The following is a 17,239-nucleotide window of genomic DNA, read 5'->3' as shown; positions in this document are numbered from 1 at the left end:
CGCCCGCTGCCCAGGGCCAGCCGCTGCCCGGGCAGGTGCCCCTCGCTCGCCGCAGAGCCCGCGGAGCCCGTGGGAGGGGGCCGGAGTGACGCCCCTCGGACGGAGCCGGCCCGGTGGGCGGGCTGGGCTGCTGGCCTTGCCGCGGGGACCCGGGCACCCTCCTCTCCGGGGAAGGGCGCCGGGGACCCCCGCACTCAGCACCTCGGTCCCGCGCGCGTCCGGTGGGCGCCCCCCCCCCCCCCCGCGCTCCCGGGAAACGGGAAGGCCGGGCCGGGAGCGACCCCCGGACGGCCAGGGGAGGGCGGGGCTCGGCCCGCGCAGCCCAGAAGCCAGAACACGGGAACGGGACAGGTGTGGCTCCCCAAAACGGTTAGCACATGACTTGTTTTTCTGTTTTAGGGTGAGGGAGTTTGCCACACCCAGCGGCGGTCAGGGCGCACCCTGACTCTGTGCCCTGGTACCGCTTCTGGCGGGCTCCGGGGCCGCGGGGGTGCCCGGGTTTGGACCCAGATTGGACATATAGGGCAAGCACCCTGCTTGTTGAATCCTCATTCTGGCCCTTAATTCCATTTGTTTTGTTTTTTTTCTGGACCACACCCAGTGATGCTCAGGGGTTACTCCTGGCTCTACACTCGGAACTTACTCCTGCTGGTGCTGAGGGAGCTTATGGGATGCCAGGACCCGCCCAGCTCTGGAGTATGCAAGGGAAGTGCCCCCATCTCTCCAGCCCTCAAATATATATCGCTTGTATCACTTGTCTTCCCATTGATCTTCGATTTGCTCGAGCGGGCGCCAGTAAACGTCTCTGTTGGGGACGGGCCTAGGCACCCCCTGCCTCTGTCCCTGTAAACAGGACTGGGTGAGGAGGGGGCCTAGGCACTCCCTTCCTTAGTTCCTGTAAACAGGAATGAGTATGGAGAAACTTGGCGTGAGGGCCATCATCTCCTGACAGCCGACCTGGACAGGCAGCCGAAGGGCCACCATGCTCTGGCGACCTGCCTCAAGAGAGAAGTTGAAGGGCCGCCATGCTCTGGCAGCTGGACTCGAGAGGAGGCTGAAGGAAGGATTGACTCACGTCCACCTTGGCCATGCTCAAGGCCATATCTGCTTTCCCATGTTTCTCAAGGCTGAGATAGGGAACCGAGATAGTAAGAAGGAACTGAAAAATAAGGAATATTTTCAAAAATAAAGTTGCTTGCACAGCTTGATTAATAATGTTTATGCTTATTTTGATTTTTTTTTTTTTTTTTTTTTTGGTTTTTGGGTCACACCCGGCGATGCACAGGAGTTACTCCTGGCTCTTCACTCAGGAATTACCCCTGGCGGTGCTCAGGGGACCATATGGGATGCTGGGATTAGAACCCGGGTCGGCTGCGTGCAAGGCAAACGCCCTACCCGCTGTGCTATCGCTCCAGCCCCAGTTTATGCTTATTTTGAAGACTATATAAATCCGCTTGTATCTCAATAAACTTGCTGTATGCCGTATATTGCATGCAGTCCTCCCTAGCCCACTCAACTCTCATTCCCTCTCTCTAGCCAAGGTTCAAGTTGGCCGAGCTGGCTGGCTGCGGCACGTCTCCATTTGTCCCTGTTGCATGCTAGTGTAGCCCAATGATATCTGCTCTCCCTGGGAACAGGAAGAGCCTCAAACCGTTCATGCAGGGTTTTGAGGAAGAAGTCTGACCATCTCGTTGGTGGGTGGCCACGAGATCTTTTGACATCCTGTGGAATCCAGTCAGTAGCAGCTCTAGTCCAGCGGTCGTCTCTGAACACATTATATGTCTGGCCCATCTGATTTTTGATGTCTTGGCAAATGAGACAGCGTCCCTGATTCTTGACCGTTGACGGAGGTTGGAACTCTAGATTCCTTCTTTCACTTGAGTGAAACGTGATATTCCCAGCATAGCTCTCTCGATTCCTCTTTGGGATACCCGAATAGTGTTCTCATCCTGTTTGCGTAGGGCCCAGGTCTGTGAGGCATATGTTAGTGCAAGGAAGAATAGGGGAATCGAAAAGATGTGCCTGAGTCAGAGGTCCTTCGTCCTCTTAACCACTTCTTCGACGCTCTTGAAGGCGTTCCACGCTGCTCTCTTCCTCCTGAGCAGTTCTGGCGCCAAGTCGTGCCTCATGTTGAATTCTCAACCCAGGTACACATAGCCGCTGCATTCGGAGATGTTTGTTCCATTGACAGCAAATGGAGCATCAGGGACTAGTTCGTTTTTCATGAACATTGTTTTTTGTTTGTTTTTTGCTTTTTGGGTCACACCTGGAAATGCTCATGGGTTACTCCTGGCCATGCTCAGGGGACCATATGGGATGCTGGGACTCGAACCCGGGTTGGCCACGTGCAAGGGTGAGAGACTGTTTGAGTTCATCATGTCGACCAAGACCACCCATGGTAACTCACAGTTCCAGAAGGCCGAATCTAAACGCTGGACATGGAAGTCTCCCGGTGGACAGTTCCACATGAAATTGACCACATCATATTCAATCGAAGGTTTTGCCTGACCAATGTCGCTGTTGTCCCAAAATTCCAAACAGGATCGGACCACCAAATCATGAAAAATTCTACTTCACAGAGCGGGGAGAAAGATCTGCAAAGTTTAAGTTTAAGAAAGGAACTCCCAGGGGCTGGAGCGATAGCACATCGGGGAGGGCGTTTGCCTTGCACGCGGCCAACCCGGGTTCGATTCCCAGCACCCCATAGGGTCCCCTGAGCACCGCCAGGAGTTATTCCTGAGTGCAGAGCCAGGAGTCACCCCTGAGCATCACTGGGTGTGACCAAAAAAGCAAAAAAAGAAAAGAAAAGAAAAGAAAGGAACTCCCAGAATTACCTCCAACTGGGAGCTCTTTGGCACTATTGCGGCAGCGTGGGAAGATGCCGTCCTTGACAACATCGACAAGGAATACGATAGACTGGTTCAGCACCTCCATGACTGCACAAAGAATACTGAAAGTGAGAAAGCCACAAACAGACGCCTGTCTTTGGAAACTCTAGAGGTCATTCGTCAATGTGGTTTGGTGAGAGCCTCAGGCAACCACAAGCTAACATCCGAGCTCGCAAAGCTGTGCAGAGAAGCGATAAAGGAAGACCTCAAAGAGAGAAGAGCACCAGTGTTGGCTGATGTGGCAGAAGCCGGGAAAGTATTTGCAAAAAAAAATATATATATATACACATATATATGTATATGCACTATTGTTTATATTGTTAAATAATTTGCATACTTTGTTCTGAGATTTTGCACTTGATATGTAATATTTTGCCATTTCATATTACTTTCTGTTTGTTTATCGTGCCATACACAGTGGCGCTCAGCGCTTACTCCTGGCTCTGTGCTCAGGAATCAATTCCTGGAGGGCTCAGAGCACTATATGGGGTGCTGAGGATGGAAGCGGGGTCAGCCACAAGCAAGCAACCTCCCTGCTCTGCCCTGTCCCGAGATTACATTTTCTAAGGGTTATTTTGCTCCTTCTAGAAAGTTAGTGGGGGGCTGGAGTGTTAGTATGGTAGGGAAGGCGTTTGCCTTGCAAGGGGCTGACCCGGGTTTGATCTCCGGCATCCCATTTGGTTCCCCAAGCATTGCCAGGAGTGACCCCTGAGTGCAGAGCTAGGAGGAACCGGTGAGCATCACCCAGGTGTGACCCAAAAAGCCAAAAAAAGAAAAAAAAACCAGCAAAAGTAAACTAGAAAGTTTGTGGCTTTTTTTTCCTTTTTGGGTCACACCCAGCAGTGCACAGGGGTTACTCCTGGCTCTGCACTCAGGAATTACTCCAGGCGGTGCTGGGAGACCATATGGGATGCTGGGAATCGAACCCGGGCCGCCCGCGTGCAAGGCAAACGCCCTCCCCGCTGTGCTATCGCTCCAGCCCCAAAAGTTTGTGGCTTCTTAACACTTTTCTGTGATCACGTCCCTCGTTAAAATCCACCACTACAGACTTTGCTCCCCCTCCCTCCTCTGCTGCCGCTGGGATTTAGGAAAGGAGGGCCTCACATATGGTTCTCATAGTGCTCACACATGGTTCTCAAGCAGAGCTCGTTCACACTGGTCTCAGAGTACTCACATGGTGCCCGTACACAGTGCTCACATGATACTCTCAGTGTTCATGTGGTGTTCTCACACGTGGTGCACACAGTGCTCACACACGTGTACTACATGGTGTTTCCACACACGGTGTTCTCACAGAATACGCCTATGATGCTCTCACACAGTGCTCGTGTGTTCTCACTCATAGTGCTCGCCTGGAAGTTCTCAGTAGTGGTCTCGGCCCCCTTCCAGTGCAGTGGTTTGTGCCCCCGGTGGACTACTCAGGAGCCATAAGGGCACACCTGGGTGGGCCAGGGCTCAAACCCAGGCCCTCCCTGTGCCTGTCCCAGGCTCACCCGTGCTCTGTCTGAGGACTCTCAGGCTGCACGGCTCAGGGGCCTCAGCGCTGGGGCCACGCCTGGCAGGCACAGGAGCTGCCCAGATTCCTGTGCATGCAGGGTCCCTTCTGACGGTCCTGGGGGTCCCCTCTCTGGTCCCACAACTCTGCTTGGGCGTCAGATCAAAGTCATGTTATCTGACTACTTGCCTTGCCCCCAGGGGTGGCTCCAAATAAAAACAAAAAGTCATGTTGCCTCAAAGGGCTGGAATTTTCTTTTGGATTTTTTTGGGGGCCACACCTGGCATGCTCAGGTAGCTCCTGACTCTGCACTCAGGGGTCACTCCTGGGGCCCAGGGGCCGTGTGCAAGGCAAGTGCCCTCCCCGCTGGCCCACGGCTCTGGCCCTTCCTTTGGACAGTTCCAATTCCCTGTGCAGTTTGGAGCAGAGCAGACCCTGAGAGGGAATGCTAGCTTAATCCCGATAGAAATGTTTCTCTTCCTACTACGTAAATGTTAGCTGAAGGGTCTTGGATAAACTCTTAGTTTCCAAAAAATTCTTTACATGTGACCAACCTAATTTTATTGTTTCTTGGGTCACAGCTGGCGGTGCCCAGGGCTTCCTCCTTCAGGGCCTGGGGCCGTCTGTGGTTCTGGGGACCCACCCTGCTGGCCTTACCACTGAATTATCGCTCCAGCTGTCATTTTATTGCACTTGGACATGGTTGCCCCAGTGCTCACGCCGTGGGTGCCCCGTCCCTGCTCTGCAGCGCCCCTGCGCGCCCGACCTCGGGCACTTCCGGCCTCTTCCTTGCTCCTGAGCCTCGCCCACAGCCTGGCGACCTGTTCTTGCGCTCCGGCCCTTTAAAGTCCTCAGACTCACAAGACGTTGCAAGAAACAGCACAAAAATCACACGTGCGCCTTGCCCAGTGGCCCCAGAGGTGTCCGACCCAGGACACGAGCTCAAGGAACGGACACAGACAGAAAACTGACTCTGACGCCCTCCCGGGGCTCGTGCAACCGGGTCCCAGCTGACCTCCCCAGGAGCCAGGCCAGCGCATCCACTGCTCACGGCCACCCTCGCGCTTTCGTCAGGAACGCGCCCTCTGAGACTGGCCCTCGGAGCTGGAGGCGGGCAGCGGTGTCTCCTGAGCCCAAGAGGGACTGCCAGGTCCGGGCGGGTGGGGGACAGAAGCGCCAAGCAGAGAGGCAGCTGGCAGACGGGCTGGCTGGCGGCACCAAGGCCTGACCAGCCCCAGGACCCGGGCGCCCCTGAGTCAGCACTGTTCGGGCTCCCCTGGGGCACGTGTCCTGGCTGCATCTGCCTGCGGTGGGCTGGAGGCCGGGCCTTGCCCCCCGCAGGTGGGTCCTCAGGTCTAGCCTCCTGCCGTCTGTCCCTGGAAGGGTGACAGCTGCCTTCCCAGCCCCTCAGGTGCTTCCTGGACTGTGCTTTACACTTTGGTTGGCCCTCTGAGCACTGCTCCTGGGGGCTGGGACCACACTTGCTGTGTGCCTGGCCAGTTCATCTCGGCCCAAGACTTGGGGTGGTCAGTACAGTGGGTGGGGCTGTTAGCCTGGGACCCCAGCCCTCTGGCTTTTTTCTTGTTTCTGGGCTGCACCTGGCAATGCTCGGCTGACTCCTGGCTCTGTGCTCATGAAACACTCCTGCCAGCGCTCTCCTGGGGCGCCAGGGATCAAACCCACGTGAGCTGCGTGCAGGAACCCTGAGAAACGAACTCTCCCTGGGCAGAGGGCACATGCCCGGTGTTTCCCCTTGCCTGTCTGGCAGGCTTATCCCAGGTCAGGCTCAGTGGGGTCCAGGCCCGAGGTCCCCCTGCCCATCCCGCGGGGGGGGGGGGCGGGATGAAGTTCTGGTTTTGACTTTGGGCTACGCCCCCGTACTTGGGGCTGACTCCTGGCTCTGTGCCATGACCAAATCCCTGACAGCCAACAACTACACAGGTAAGGGCTTAGCCCTGGCTTGGTCACCAGCACCCGCTGTGGCGCCGAGCCGGTGAGTACCTCCCCCTAAGCCCTCCCAGCACCCCTCTTTGCTTCCTGTAGCTGTACCTCGCAGCCATCAGAGGGTCCCACTGCCTCGGGGCGGCTCCTGGGCCAGTGAACCCTAACCCCCGAGGCCTGGGGCTGCTGGCCAGTGCAGGGGCATTCTGGAGGCCATGTGATGTGCTCTGGGACAGTGGCCAGGGACACTGCAGTCCTCCGTGAGAGCTGAGGCCACGAGGGGGCACACAACTGACTCACACTGGTCCGGGAGGCCCCGCACACGTCTGACCCGCACTGGGTCCTACAAGGCTCTGCACACAGCCGACGGGTGTGCGCCCTGCAGGCAGTGAAGCCAGGAGACAGACCACAGCCTGGTCGTGGGGAGGGAGGCAGAGATGGGCAAGGGCCTGGCACCACCCCCCATGTCAGGGTAACACCGTCCAAGTGGCCACCTCGAGCTTCGGACCCGTCCGGAGGGTGCCTGCAGCCCCAGTGGTCCCTCATCTCCTCTCTGAGGAGCACGACCATCCCTCAGCCTGGCAGGGAACGCCATGTCGGACAGAAGCGCAGGTGCACCCCTCCTGCCAGGGTCCAGGTGGGCCTCAGGAGCCCTGGAGCCGGAGACTCTGGTTGACCAATCACAGGTGGCTACTCTCTGGTGGCTCAAGGGGCTGCAGGCTGCTCCCCTGCAAGACCACACCACCACTCCCCACAGGGCCCCCAGAACTGGACATGGGACTCCAGCCTGAGGGACAGTCCTCCAGGGGCACCAGACCCGGGGGGACCCTCCAGAGAACAGTGTGCAGACAGCGACCTCTGCTGGCCACCATGGGAAATGCAGTCTGTGTCCTGGGAGTGTTTTACTGGGACCCCAAGTCACAGGAGACAGGACAGCTGTAAACACGTGGGCAAGGCTGCCCCAGACCTTGTAAACACGGGGTTGGTCCTGCACTGTCCACTGACAGTGCAGCACAGTTCCATGCGGTGTCCGCCCCACACCCTGTCCACTCTGCAGCCTCACCAGGACTGAGGCAGTGTGGGTGTCCCAAGGGCCAGGAGGAGTTTGGGGAGCAGAGGGTGGAGGTTGGGGACCAAAGGGTGAGCTCCTGGTGGGCCAGTGGCTGTCAGTCTGGCCCGGAGGGCCGCTAGATGAACGTGGAGTCCAGAGGCCCAGCGTCCTGCTGGCTGAGGGCACGGGCCTCGAACAGCTGCTTGATGAGAGCCGACTTCTCCTGCTCCAGCTGGGTGATGCGCTCACTCCTGTCCGTCACCTCCTGGAGGGGGACAGTGCTCAGGGCTGGCCAGGCCAACACACACGCACACACATACACACCACACACATACCATACACATACACTACATGCACACACAACACACGCATACACACATATACCACATGCATACACCAAACACATGCACACATACACTGCACATACATCACACACCACACATACACATTTACACCACATATATACATACATGCCACACGCATGCATACAGTGCACATGGACACCATACATACCACATATACATACAACACTCATGCACATACCACACATGCATACACATACACTGCACATACCACACAAACCACATACACGCTCATACACCACACATACACGCCACACACATGCAGACACCAATGCACTCACTGCACATGCAAAACACACATATATACCACACATACCATACATATGCACTCACAGACTGCACACCACACACATGCACACACTGCACAAGCACACCACATGCATACACACCACACACATACACACCATACAAACCTGTATGCTGCACACGCACACCACATGCATAAATCCACATATACACTGCACATGCATATCACACATGATAATACATTGCACACAACACACACACCACACATATACCACACACATGCATGCACTGCACACACACCATACTGCACTCAACACACATACATAACACATATGCACACACATACACCACACAGAGCACAACACATACACCACAGCACACGACACACATATACACTGCACACGCACCTCACAAGCATACATACCACACATACCACACATATACATACATGCTTATACACGTACACTGCACACCACACATGCATATGGTGTGTACATGTGTACACACCATACACATGCACTCATATACTGCACATGCACACATGCATATGCCACACTCATACACATATACGCGACACAGACACGCATGCATAAACACCACACATGTATACCACGTGCGTACACACATACACACCACACACACCCCTGCTCACCTGGGTGAGGAGCCGGTTCTGCTCCTTCAGCATGGCGATGGTCTGCTGCTGCCAGCTGGGGGTCGGGGGCGAGGCCGGGAGCCCTGAGGACGAGGGCAGGGCCTGCAGGAGATCACGGCAGGTGGTGCTGGGGCCCCGACAGCCTCCAGGGCCAGAGAGAGGGGCGGGAGGTGGGGGCCACTCACCCTGCCGGCACAGGCCGCAGCCAGCAGCTCCCCCAGGCAGCGGGCCACCTCCTGGACCTTGGGCAGCAGGCGGCCCAGCAGGCCGGGGCTCCCCTCAGCCCCAAAGTCCTGGAGAGAAGCAGGGAGCAGTGGGTGGGGGGCCGGCCGGGGCTCCCGCCCCCGGGGCCCGGGGGGATGAGGGGCACTCACGGCGCTGGCCCTGCGCTGGCCCAGGCGGCGCTGCCGCTCCTGCACGCGCTGCAGCTGCTGCTGGTACCAGTCGCGGCCACGCGCCATCATGGCCAGGCCCTGCAGCAGCACCTCCCGCTCCTGCTCCAGCTCCTCCAGCTGCTTGAGCTGCGGCCGGGGCGAGCACAGGCCCGGGTCAGCCCGCGCCCCCGGACCCGCGCGAGCACCCGGGCGCGGCCCCCAGGGCCCCCCAGGGAGCCGCCCTGAGCCCCGGGCACGGCCCTCACCAGCTCACAGTCCACGCCGTTGGTGATGGTGTGTCTTCGCCGCTGGCCCCGGGCACGCGGCGCCCGCCGGCTGTCCCCCACCGCCGGCTCCCAGGCCCTGCAGCCCACCGCGCCTGCAGAGGGCGGCCCCGGACCCCGTCAGGACCCCCGGGCCACACCCCGGCAGCTCAGAGCTCGCCCGGAGGCGCGCGGCACGGCAGGGCGCGTCCAGCCCAGCGCGGGTGGGCACGCGGGCCTGCAGGAGGGGGCCGGGTGCCCCGGGCTGTGTGTGCCTGGAGCGGGGGGCGCCGGCGAGGGGGCTCCTCCCTTCCCTTTTAAAACTTGTTACAGATTCCCGGCTTCTGGGTCAGCCCCCGCGACGCTCAGGGGTCCCTCCGGCCCTAGCGCAAGGCCAACGCCCTCCCCGCCGCACTGTCGCGGGGCAGCGACGGACCCTGCGGCCGGGCCGGCCACTCACCCGCGGCCGCGCCGGGCAGCGCCTTCCGCTCCAGCACGGTGCGCGGCTCGTCGGCGGGCGCGAAGAGCAGGCGCGGCGGCGGCGGCGGCGGCGGCGCGGGCGCTGCGGGGGGCGCGGGGCCGTCGGCGCCCGGCAGCGAGGCGCGCAGGCCGGCCACGAAGCGCTCGAAGGTCAGGTGGCCGCTGGCCGGGGCCACGCGCCGCAGGCCCTCGAGCACGCCGCGGGGCAGCTCGCGCGCCTCGGCGCCCTGCCAGCGGGACTCGATCTCGCGCAGGTGCACGTAGCCGCGCCGCCGGTCGTCCAGGATGTCGAAGAGCGTGCGCAGGCTCTGCAGGAAGGCGCGCGGCAGCGCCTCGGCGCCCGGCGCGGCCGGCGCGGCCCCGGCCATGCGCCCGCGCCCGCCGCGCGCCGCCACAATAGCGGCTACTTTTTGAACGGACCCCGCCTGGCGTCAGCGCTCATTAGCATGCGCGCCGGCCATTGGTCCCGGCCCCGCGCCGCCGCGCTCATTAGCATGCGCGCCGGCCATTGGCCCCGGCCGGCCCGAGTCCTCCCCCATTGGCCGAGCGGCCGGCGGCCCGGTTCGATTTCCCGGGGGCGGGGCGGGCCGCGGAGGGGTCCCGCGCCCGGCGGAAGCGCGTCCCCGGGGGCGCCCCGCGGCCCGACCTGCCCCTTCCGGGAGGGTCTGGTGCGCGGGCACCCCCGCCTCCGGGCCCCGGGGGGATCGAGGGCTCCAGCCCGGCGCGGCCCCTCACAGAGGCCTCTCTGTGCCCTCGGCCCCTCGGGACGCGCGGCCTCTCCTGTCCGCGACAGGACAAAGCCGCCCTTTCCTGCGTCCTCAGCCGGTGGCCAGCTTCCCAGCTCCCGGGACCCCCTGCCCTCGCCCTCCGCAGCCTGCGCTGGCCTCCCTGGGAGGGGGCAGGTCTAGCTTGCAGCCTCGGGACTGCGGGGCGCGGGGGCCGAGCTGGTGTGCAGCCCTGTCCAGGGCACGCGTCCCCACGCCCACCGCACCTCGTCCTGGAGCGTGGCCCGAGTGTGTCCTGCTGCCTCTGCTCGCTCGGCGGACTGTCCCCCTCCTCAGGTGTATCCGGCCACCAAACGCCCTCTCGGGAGAGGCCCCTGGCATCCCTGGCCTTCCTAGAGCTGCTCTTGGGCGTGATCCGCGGGCCCCAAGGCTCGGGAACCTGGCAGGGGCTGTCCTGGGCCTGCTCCCCCACTGGGGCGACCCCTCAAAATGGGGATCTCTCGTGGTGGGGACTGGCCCTCCCTGGCCTCCCCTTGGGCAGGAACAGGCCAAGCCCAGAGGTGTCCAGAGCCTCATCACTATCATCTCCCCTGCTGCCCTCCAGAGTCAGCCTCAGGGACTCTGCACACAGGACTCTCCTGGGAAGGCCATCCTGGCAAATCACTGGGTGGGGGTGGGGGTGGGGGGCCCTGGCCAGCCCCCAACTCTGGCCAGATGTCCCGCCTTCCAACTATGGTGTGGGCTCCTGAGTCCCAGTGCTCTACAGGGAGGGGAGGCTGTGGGGTTGGAAGCCAGTGGCTGGTCTTTAGGTGAAGGTTCCACCTTGCAGTGGACACAAGCTCTTGTCCAGGAGTGGGAGCTGCAGGGAAGGTGGCCCCTGGACTTGGACTACGAGGAGTCTGAAAGGGGACAGAGCACAGTCCTCACATCCGTCCTCGGAAGCGCTGACCCTGCCTTCCTGTGCTGCTCTGCCATCTCTCCTGGGGGCCACCTGAGAAGACCAGGGGGTCCCAGTCTCTGGAGATGTGGCTCCAGGGTAGGCGGTCCACACCCCACATCATTTGGAGAGAAGGCCAGCCTCTCCCTCAGCCTGGCCCAGGCCTCCATCTCCATCCTCAGCAAGGCCCAGGGACCAGCCCTGGCCAATGACCTGCTTTCGGCTCACACTATCTTCTCTGAGGCCAGGTAGGGGCCATGTCCCTTGTCCTGGACCCAAGTCCAAACCCTCTGAGCTCAGCCCCACCCCTACTTCTAGACTGGAGCCAAAAGAACCCCGAATGTTCTTACCCTTGATTTTCTTTCTTCAGGTGTCTGTGCTTATAGCTGGTGGGGCTCTGGGACCCTCCGTGGTGCCAGGAATCAAACCCGGGTCAGCTGCATGCAGCAAGCGCCCTCTCCCCATAGACCTCTCTGGGCTAGATCTTCCTTTGCTGAGACCTGCTTTCAAGGGCACGTGTGAGCTGTGGACTCTGGCTTAGGGCGTGGGGTCCACTCTGCTCCCCATGCCTCTGAGTGGCCACATCTCCAGCTCACACCCTTGCACTGGGAACAAGGTTGACTCTGGGCTGGGCTGACCCAGCACAGCCCCAGTATGCGTGGGCCATGGGCCACAGTGACTATCTGGGTCATGAGAAAAGAATATCTGGTTCTGGGGTTCAGAGGTAGGGACAGCAGGAGTCAGGCAGACAGGCCCATGGGTGCTCAGCCAACCTGACTGCTCAAGGGGCTCCTGCAGGAGCCGGTGGTGGGGAGCAGAGACGGCAGGTGGGGCAGGAAGCGCCGTGGCACTCCTTGGAGGAGTCTTGCTGGCTGGAGGTAGTCAGTGGGCTGTCAGCTCTCTCCTGGCCCAGGTGTGTGTGTGGGAGGGGGGGGGGCAGAGTACTGTGTGCAGCAGGACTGAGCTGGGAGGACCAGGAGAGAGGTGGCTTTTCACCTTGGGTCCTAATCACAAGCCCACACTACTTTTAGGCTTAATAAGACGAGTTTCTCAGAGAAAGATTTGGGGTCAGGAGATCGTCAAAGCACTGCAACATGGGTATTGCGTGTGGGGGCCCCGGTTTGATCTCTGGCATTGCACAGTCCCCAAGCAGCATTGGGTGCCATTTGGGTACCCCAAACAGAGGGTTTGTATTCCCTCGACACGTGTTCTGTCTTCCAGTGGCTGGATCATTTTCCATATATTTTCACGAGGGAGTGTGAAATATCAAGGTACCAAATAGACAGCATAGTGGGTACAGTGCCTGCCTTGCATGCAGCTGGCCCAGATTTGATTCCTGGCACCCCATAGGGTCCCCTGAGCCTCGTCAGGAATGGTCCCAAAGTGCAGAGCCAGGAGTAAGCCCTCAACACAGTTGAGCCAAAATAAAATAAAATACTCAGGCAGAGGGAGCACGTGTGAGTGGCTCTGGGGCCCTGGTAATAGAGCAACCGGATGGAGCAAGGTGAATAAGGGACCCTCCCAAGAGGCTGAGCAACCTTCTAGTGTTTTGGGGGATTACACCTGGCAGTGCTAGGTGGGCCACCGGGGACACTTTTTTGCTAAGAGTACTGTGCCCAGCGGGAATCGAACTCTCTCACTGTCCAGGCGAATACTGGCAGTCAGCTACAAGACAGGGAAGCGCAAAATTGGCAGGGAGGCTTGAGACCCGCCCTCTAGAGCCCCCCTGTCACCCAGGGTGGATCAGAACTCAAGTCAGCCCTCGCACCAGGACAGAAACGTGCCAGGACCCGAAGGGCAACGCCAAGTCCTGGTGCCTTTCACAGTTTCACCAGCGCCCTCAAGAACTGGAGAGGAGTATGGGGTCGCGGAAGTCAGGGAGAAGGCGGGGCCATAATAGGGGTCGGCGTAGCCAGGGGCGTGGCCGGCCCGGAGGGGGCGTGACCGGTGTGTGAGCTCATCTGGAAGGGCGTGGCCAGCCTTGAGTGGGCCTGGAGGGGGCGTGGCCAGTCCTGGTGGGCCTGGGGGCGTGGCCGACCCCTGCTGGAGGGGCGTGGTCGGCCTCTGAGAGGGGACCGGGTGGGCGTGGCCAGCCTTGAGTGGGCCCGGAGGGGCGTGGCCGGCGAGTGAGCCCATCCCCCGAGGGGGCGTGGCCGCCCCGAGCGGCCGGGGGGCGTGTCCCGGGCCCGAGCGGCGGCCGCCCCGTCGGGTCCCGTGACGGCGCGGCGCGCGGGTCACGAGGGCAGCTGGACGAAATGGCCTCGGAGCTGGCGGTGCGCGAGCGGCTGCGGCGCGCGGGCCAGGAGCACCTCCTGCGCTTCTGCGCCGAGCTGGCGCCGGGGCCGCGCGCCGCGCTGCTGGCCGAGCTGGCGCCGCTGGAGCCCGACGCGCTGCGCGAGCACTGCCGGCGCGCGGCCGCGTTCCGCGCGCGACCCCCGGGCCCGCCGGCCGGCCTGGCCGCGCGCCTGCAGCCGCTGCCCGCTGAACGCGTGGGCAGCGCCCCCCGCGGCGACCCCGACGCGCGGCGCCGGTGGGAGGAGGAAGGTAAGGGCGGAGCGGCCGGCCCGCCGGGGGTCCGCGCTGCGCGCCTCGGGTCCAGCCGGCCGGCTTAGGCTGGGCGGGGCCCTGGCCCGGATAAGATCAGAATGTCCCCTGGTAGTTGTTGCCGGTGGCTAGCAGGGGTCTTCGTGCCCAGGCCCAGCAGGGCTCTCGGAGAGAGGGCAGCTCGGTGGCGGCCCAGGCACCCCTCACTTACGGCACACTGTGGTACCCCAGGTTTCCACCAGATCGCTCTGGGCAAGGTGGCCGTGCTGCTGCTGGCCGGTGGGCAGGGCACGCGCCTGGGCGTGTCCTACCCCAAGGGCATGTACCAGGTGGGGCTGCCCAGCCAGAAAACCCTGTACCAGCTGCAGGCCGAGAGGATCCGGCGGGTGGAGCAGCTGGCTGGCCAACGCTACGGGACGCGCTGCGTCGTGCCTTGGTGCGCCCTGTGGGCAGCAGAGACCCAGAGTAACCCCCTCCCCAAGCCCAGCCCCGTCCCCCACCTGACCTCAGCGGGAAGCCCTGCCTGGCCCCTAGGACTTAGGGGTTGGTCTCTCACAGGTACATCATGACAAGTGAGTTCACGCTCCGGCCCACAGCCGAGTTCTTCCAGGAACACGACTTCTTCCACCTGGACCCCAAGAACGTCATCATGTTCGAGCAGCGCATGCTGCCTGCCGTGGGCTTCGATGGCAGGGCCATCCTGGAACGGAAGGACAAGGTTGCCATGGCACCAGGTACAGCCGCCACTTGCCTGTGTTCAGTCCACTGCCCACAAGGGGGACGGTGCCATCTGGCAGCGCAGGGGCCGTCCTACTCATCCTTCTCTTTGCACCTGCCCATGCTGCAAGCCCGGCCTGGGCCACAAGGTGGCAGCGCAGGGTCCCACCCGGCCAGGCCCGCTGCCTCCTGCAGGCCAAAGGTCAGCCCGCCTTCCTCCCTCCCCAGACGGCAACGGGGGTCTGTACTGCGCGCTGGCAGACCATCAGATCCTGGAGGACATGGAGCGCCGTGGGGTGGAGTTTGTGCATGTCTACTGTGTGGACAACATCCTGGTGCGGCTGGCTGACCCGCTGTTCATTGGCTTCTGCGTGTGCCAGGCGGCCGACTGTGGGACCAAGGTGGGTCAGTGCCGCCTCTCGCCCCCCCTTTGTGTGCCCTCCCCCCGCCCTGCCTAGACTTGGGCTGAGCCTGTGCCTGGCGGCTGCAGGTGGTGCAGAAAGCGTACCCCGAGGAGCCCGTGGGCGTGGTGTGCCAGGTGGACGGCGTGCCCCAGGTGGTGGAGTACAGCGAGATGGACCTGGAGGCCATGCGGCTGCGTGGGCCGGACGGGGACCTGCTGTTTGGCGCGGGCAACATCTGTAACCACTTCTTCACCAGGGCCTTCCTCCAGAGGGTCACCAGGTAGGCAGGGTGGAGGCGGCCTGCTGCCACCGGGGCTGGGCACGCGGACTGGGGCCGCCCAGTCTGAGCCAGGTCCTCTCCTCCCCCAACACACCCAGGGAGTGTGAGCCGCTGCTGCAGCCACACGTGGCTGTCAAGAAGGTCCCGTACGTGGACGAGGAGGGGAACCCGGTCAAGCCGCTTGAGCCCAACGGAATCAAGATGGAGAAGTTTGTGTTTGACGTGTTCCAGTTTGCCACGTTAGTGGACACCGCCGGCCTTCTCCTCTCCCTGCCCACGGGGGGCTCAGAGACCCTGTGGGGCAGAAACAGGCTGCAGAGAATGTCCTGGGGCGCCTGTCCCCTCCCGTGCTCACGTGTTCCTCCCCGGAGTTGGGGAACTGTTCGGGGGAGGCTGCTGGGGTCATGGCCTGGACTCTCCTGGGACCCGGGGCCTGGGACGTTGCCTGGGGGTCGCTGGCTGCTCTCGGCCAGTGTCACTCACTGCACCTCTGGTCCGGGACGCCACCCACCAGCCTCTCCCTGCTAGGAACTTCGTGGCCTTCGAGGTGCAAAGGGAGGAGGAGTTTTCTCCACTGAAGAACGGGGACTCTGCCGCCAGAGACTCCCCGGCCACGGCCCGCCGGGCCCTGCTGTGGCAGCACTATCGTTGGGCCCTCCAGGCGGGGGCCCGCTTTCTCGACACACATGGGGCCCCGCTTCCAGAGCAGCCCAGGTGAGTGACCAGGGCCATCCTGGCGGCACCTAACGAGTCCTGCCATCCAGTAAGAGCCCCAGAAACCAGGGTGCCCGCCTCGGTGTCTGAGGACAGCCATGCCCAGAGTGGGGGGGCATGGTAAGAGGAGGGCCAAGCACCCATGAGCACTGGGGCAGGAGTAGCTCCAAGTGTCCCAGTCGCTCCACCCCAGGGCTGATGGAGAGAGGAGCAGTGTTCCCCACTGGACAATCTGCTGGGCTGTCAGGAGATGGCTGAGGAGGGTCCCCTGGGAACCCCCTGGTCCCCTGACTGTGAGTTGCTCCCCAGCCTGCTGGACGGAGAGGAACCGCCGGCCATCTGTGAGATCTCACCCCTGGTGTCCTGCTCTGGAGAGGTCAGTGTCCTGCTGACTAGAGGGATGTGGGTGGGTGGACTGGAGGGCAGATCTGATCTGGCTCTGGGCAGACATGGCGCCTCGCCAGGGGTCGCTGACGGGATCACTGATTTTGTGTCTCTCCAGGGACTGGAGATGTATCTGCGCGGCCGGGAGTTCCGGTCGCCCCTCATCCTGGATGAGAAGAAAGCCAGGGCACTACAGCTGTGACCAGCCACCCTCTGCCTGCACTGGACACGGGACGACTTCGTCCACTCACAGAAAGACGCGGTCCAAAGGGCTGCCTTCTTCCCGGCAGAGCCCCAGCCCGCAAGACACGGGCTGGCCCGTGGCCGCCTTGCTTCCACCTTATCCTGGTCTGCGCCTCTGCAGGAAGGGTGGAGCAGAGCGGAGGCTCTGGGGCTTGCCCGCCGGCAGCTCTACCCTGTCCCGTGTCCCTTGGTGGGAAGATCGCCCGCTCTCTTAAGGGTCCTCTTCTCAGGTTCCCTCCTGCCACTCTCCCGCAATGCCTCCTCCTCACCCCAGCACTGGGGGGCGCTGTGCAGACCCTGCCCAAGACTCCAGCCTTCTTGGGGGTGGCCAGGTCCAGCCCAGTGCGGGAGCGCTGGCAGGGCCTGGCTGCATCATTCCTCTTGGTGCCCACACGCCAGCAGCAGACACTGCTCTGTGGGCCTGTCCCCACCGCAGACACTCCTTCCCTTACCCCGTGTGGGGCTTGTGAAAGCTCAACAGGATGGTCGCCACCGTGAAGGTGGGGTTCCCAATAAACAAGTGCTCTGACATTTAGCCT

The 17,239-nt window shown here is 61.9% G+C and overlaps 2 protein-coding genes across 2 annotated transcripts; one reads left to right on the top strand and one right to left on the bottom strand.

Annotated features, from left to right (window-relative positions):
* Nucleotides 1-7,202: 7,202 nt before the first annotated feature.
* SAPCD2 (suppressor APC domain containing 2) lies at nucleotides 7,203-10,291 on the bottom strand. Its single transcript, XM_055123977.1, has 7 exons — nucleotides 10,207-10,291; nucleotides 9,733-10,155; nucleotides 9,276-9,388; nucleotides 9,010-9,156; nucleotides 8,821-8,928; nucleotides 8,636-8,737; nucleotides 7,203-7,640 (listed from the first exon to the last, which is right to left on the bottom strand). The coding sequence occupies exons 1-7, from the start codon at nucleotides 10,289-10,291 to the stop codon at nucleotides 7,512-7,514; spliced, it is 1,107 nt and encodes a 368-aa protein (XP_054979952.1). The 3' UTR covers nucleotides 7,203-7,511.
* Nucleotides 10,292-13,661: 3,370 nt separating this feature from the next.
* On the top strand, nucleotides 13,662-17,235 carry UAP1L1 (UDP-N-acetylglucosamine pyrophosphorylase 1 like 1). Its single transcript, XM_055124112.1, has 9 exons — nucleotides 13,662-13,958; nucleotides 14,190-14,394; nucleotides 14,517-14,692; nucleotides 14,904-15,076; nucleotides 15,166-15,359; nucleotides 15,458-15,598; nucleotides 15,888-16,073; nucleotides 16,383-16,449; nucleotides 16,576-17,235. Exons 1-9 carry the CDS (start codon nucleotides 13,670-13,672, stop codon nucleotides 16,657-16,659), a joined length of 1,515 nt encoding a protein of 504 aa, XP_054980087.1. The 5' UTR covers nucleotides 13,662-13,669; the 3' UTR covers nucleotides 16,660-17,235.
* Nucleotides 17,236-17,239: the final 4 nt, after the last annotated feature.

Source organism: Sorex araneus, chromosome 1 (assembly GCF_027595985.1).
Source record: "Sorex araneus isolate mSorAra2 chromosome 1, mSorAra2.pri, whole genome shotgun sequence".
NCBI lineage: Eukaryota > Metazoa > Chordata > Mammalia > Eulipotyphla > Soricidae > Sorex > Sorex araneus.
This window is presented reverse-complemented; position numbering and strand designations above follow the sequence as displayed.

Excerpts from the sequence above, each read along its gene's own strand:
- SAPCD2 (XM_055123977.1), bottom strand. The coding sequence starts at position 10,291 with ATGGGGGAGGACTCGGGCCGGCCGGGGCCAATGGCCGGCGCGCATGCT. Across the intron at positions 8,738-8,820 it reads CTGCGGCCTGTGCCGGCAGG|GCCCTGCCCTCGTCCTCAGG; the intron begins GTGAGTGGCCCC and ends GATCTCCTGCAG. Across the intron at positions 7,641-8,635 it reads AGAACCGGCTCCTCACCCAG|GAGGTGACGGACAGGAGTGA; the intron begins GTGAGCAGGGGT and ends GTCCCCCTCCAG.
- UAP1L1 (XM_055124112.1), top strand. The coding sequence starts at position 13,670 with ATGGCCTCGGAGCTGGCGGTGCGCGAGCGGCTGCGGCGCGCGGGCCAG. Across the intron at positions 15,077-15,165 it reads CGGCCGACTGTGGGACCAAG|GTGGTGCAGAAAGCGTACCC; the intron begins GTGGGTCAGTGC and ends TGGCGGCTGCAG. Across the intron at positions 16,450-16,575 it reads TGGTGTCCTGCTCTGGAGAG|GGACTGGAGATGTATCTGCG; the intron begins GTCAGTGTCCTG and ends GTGTCTCTCCAG.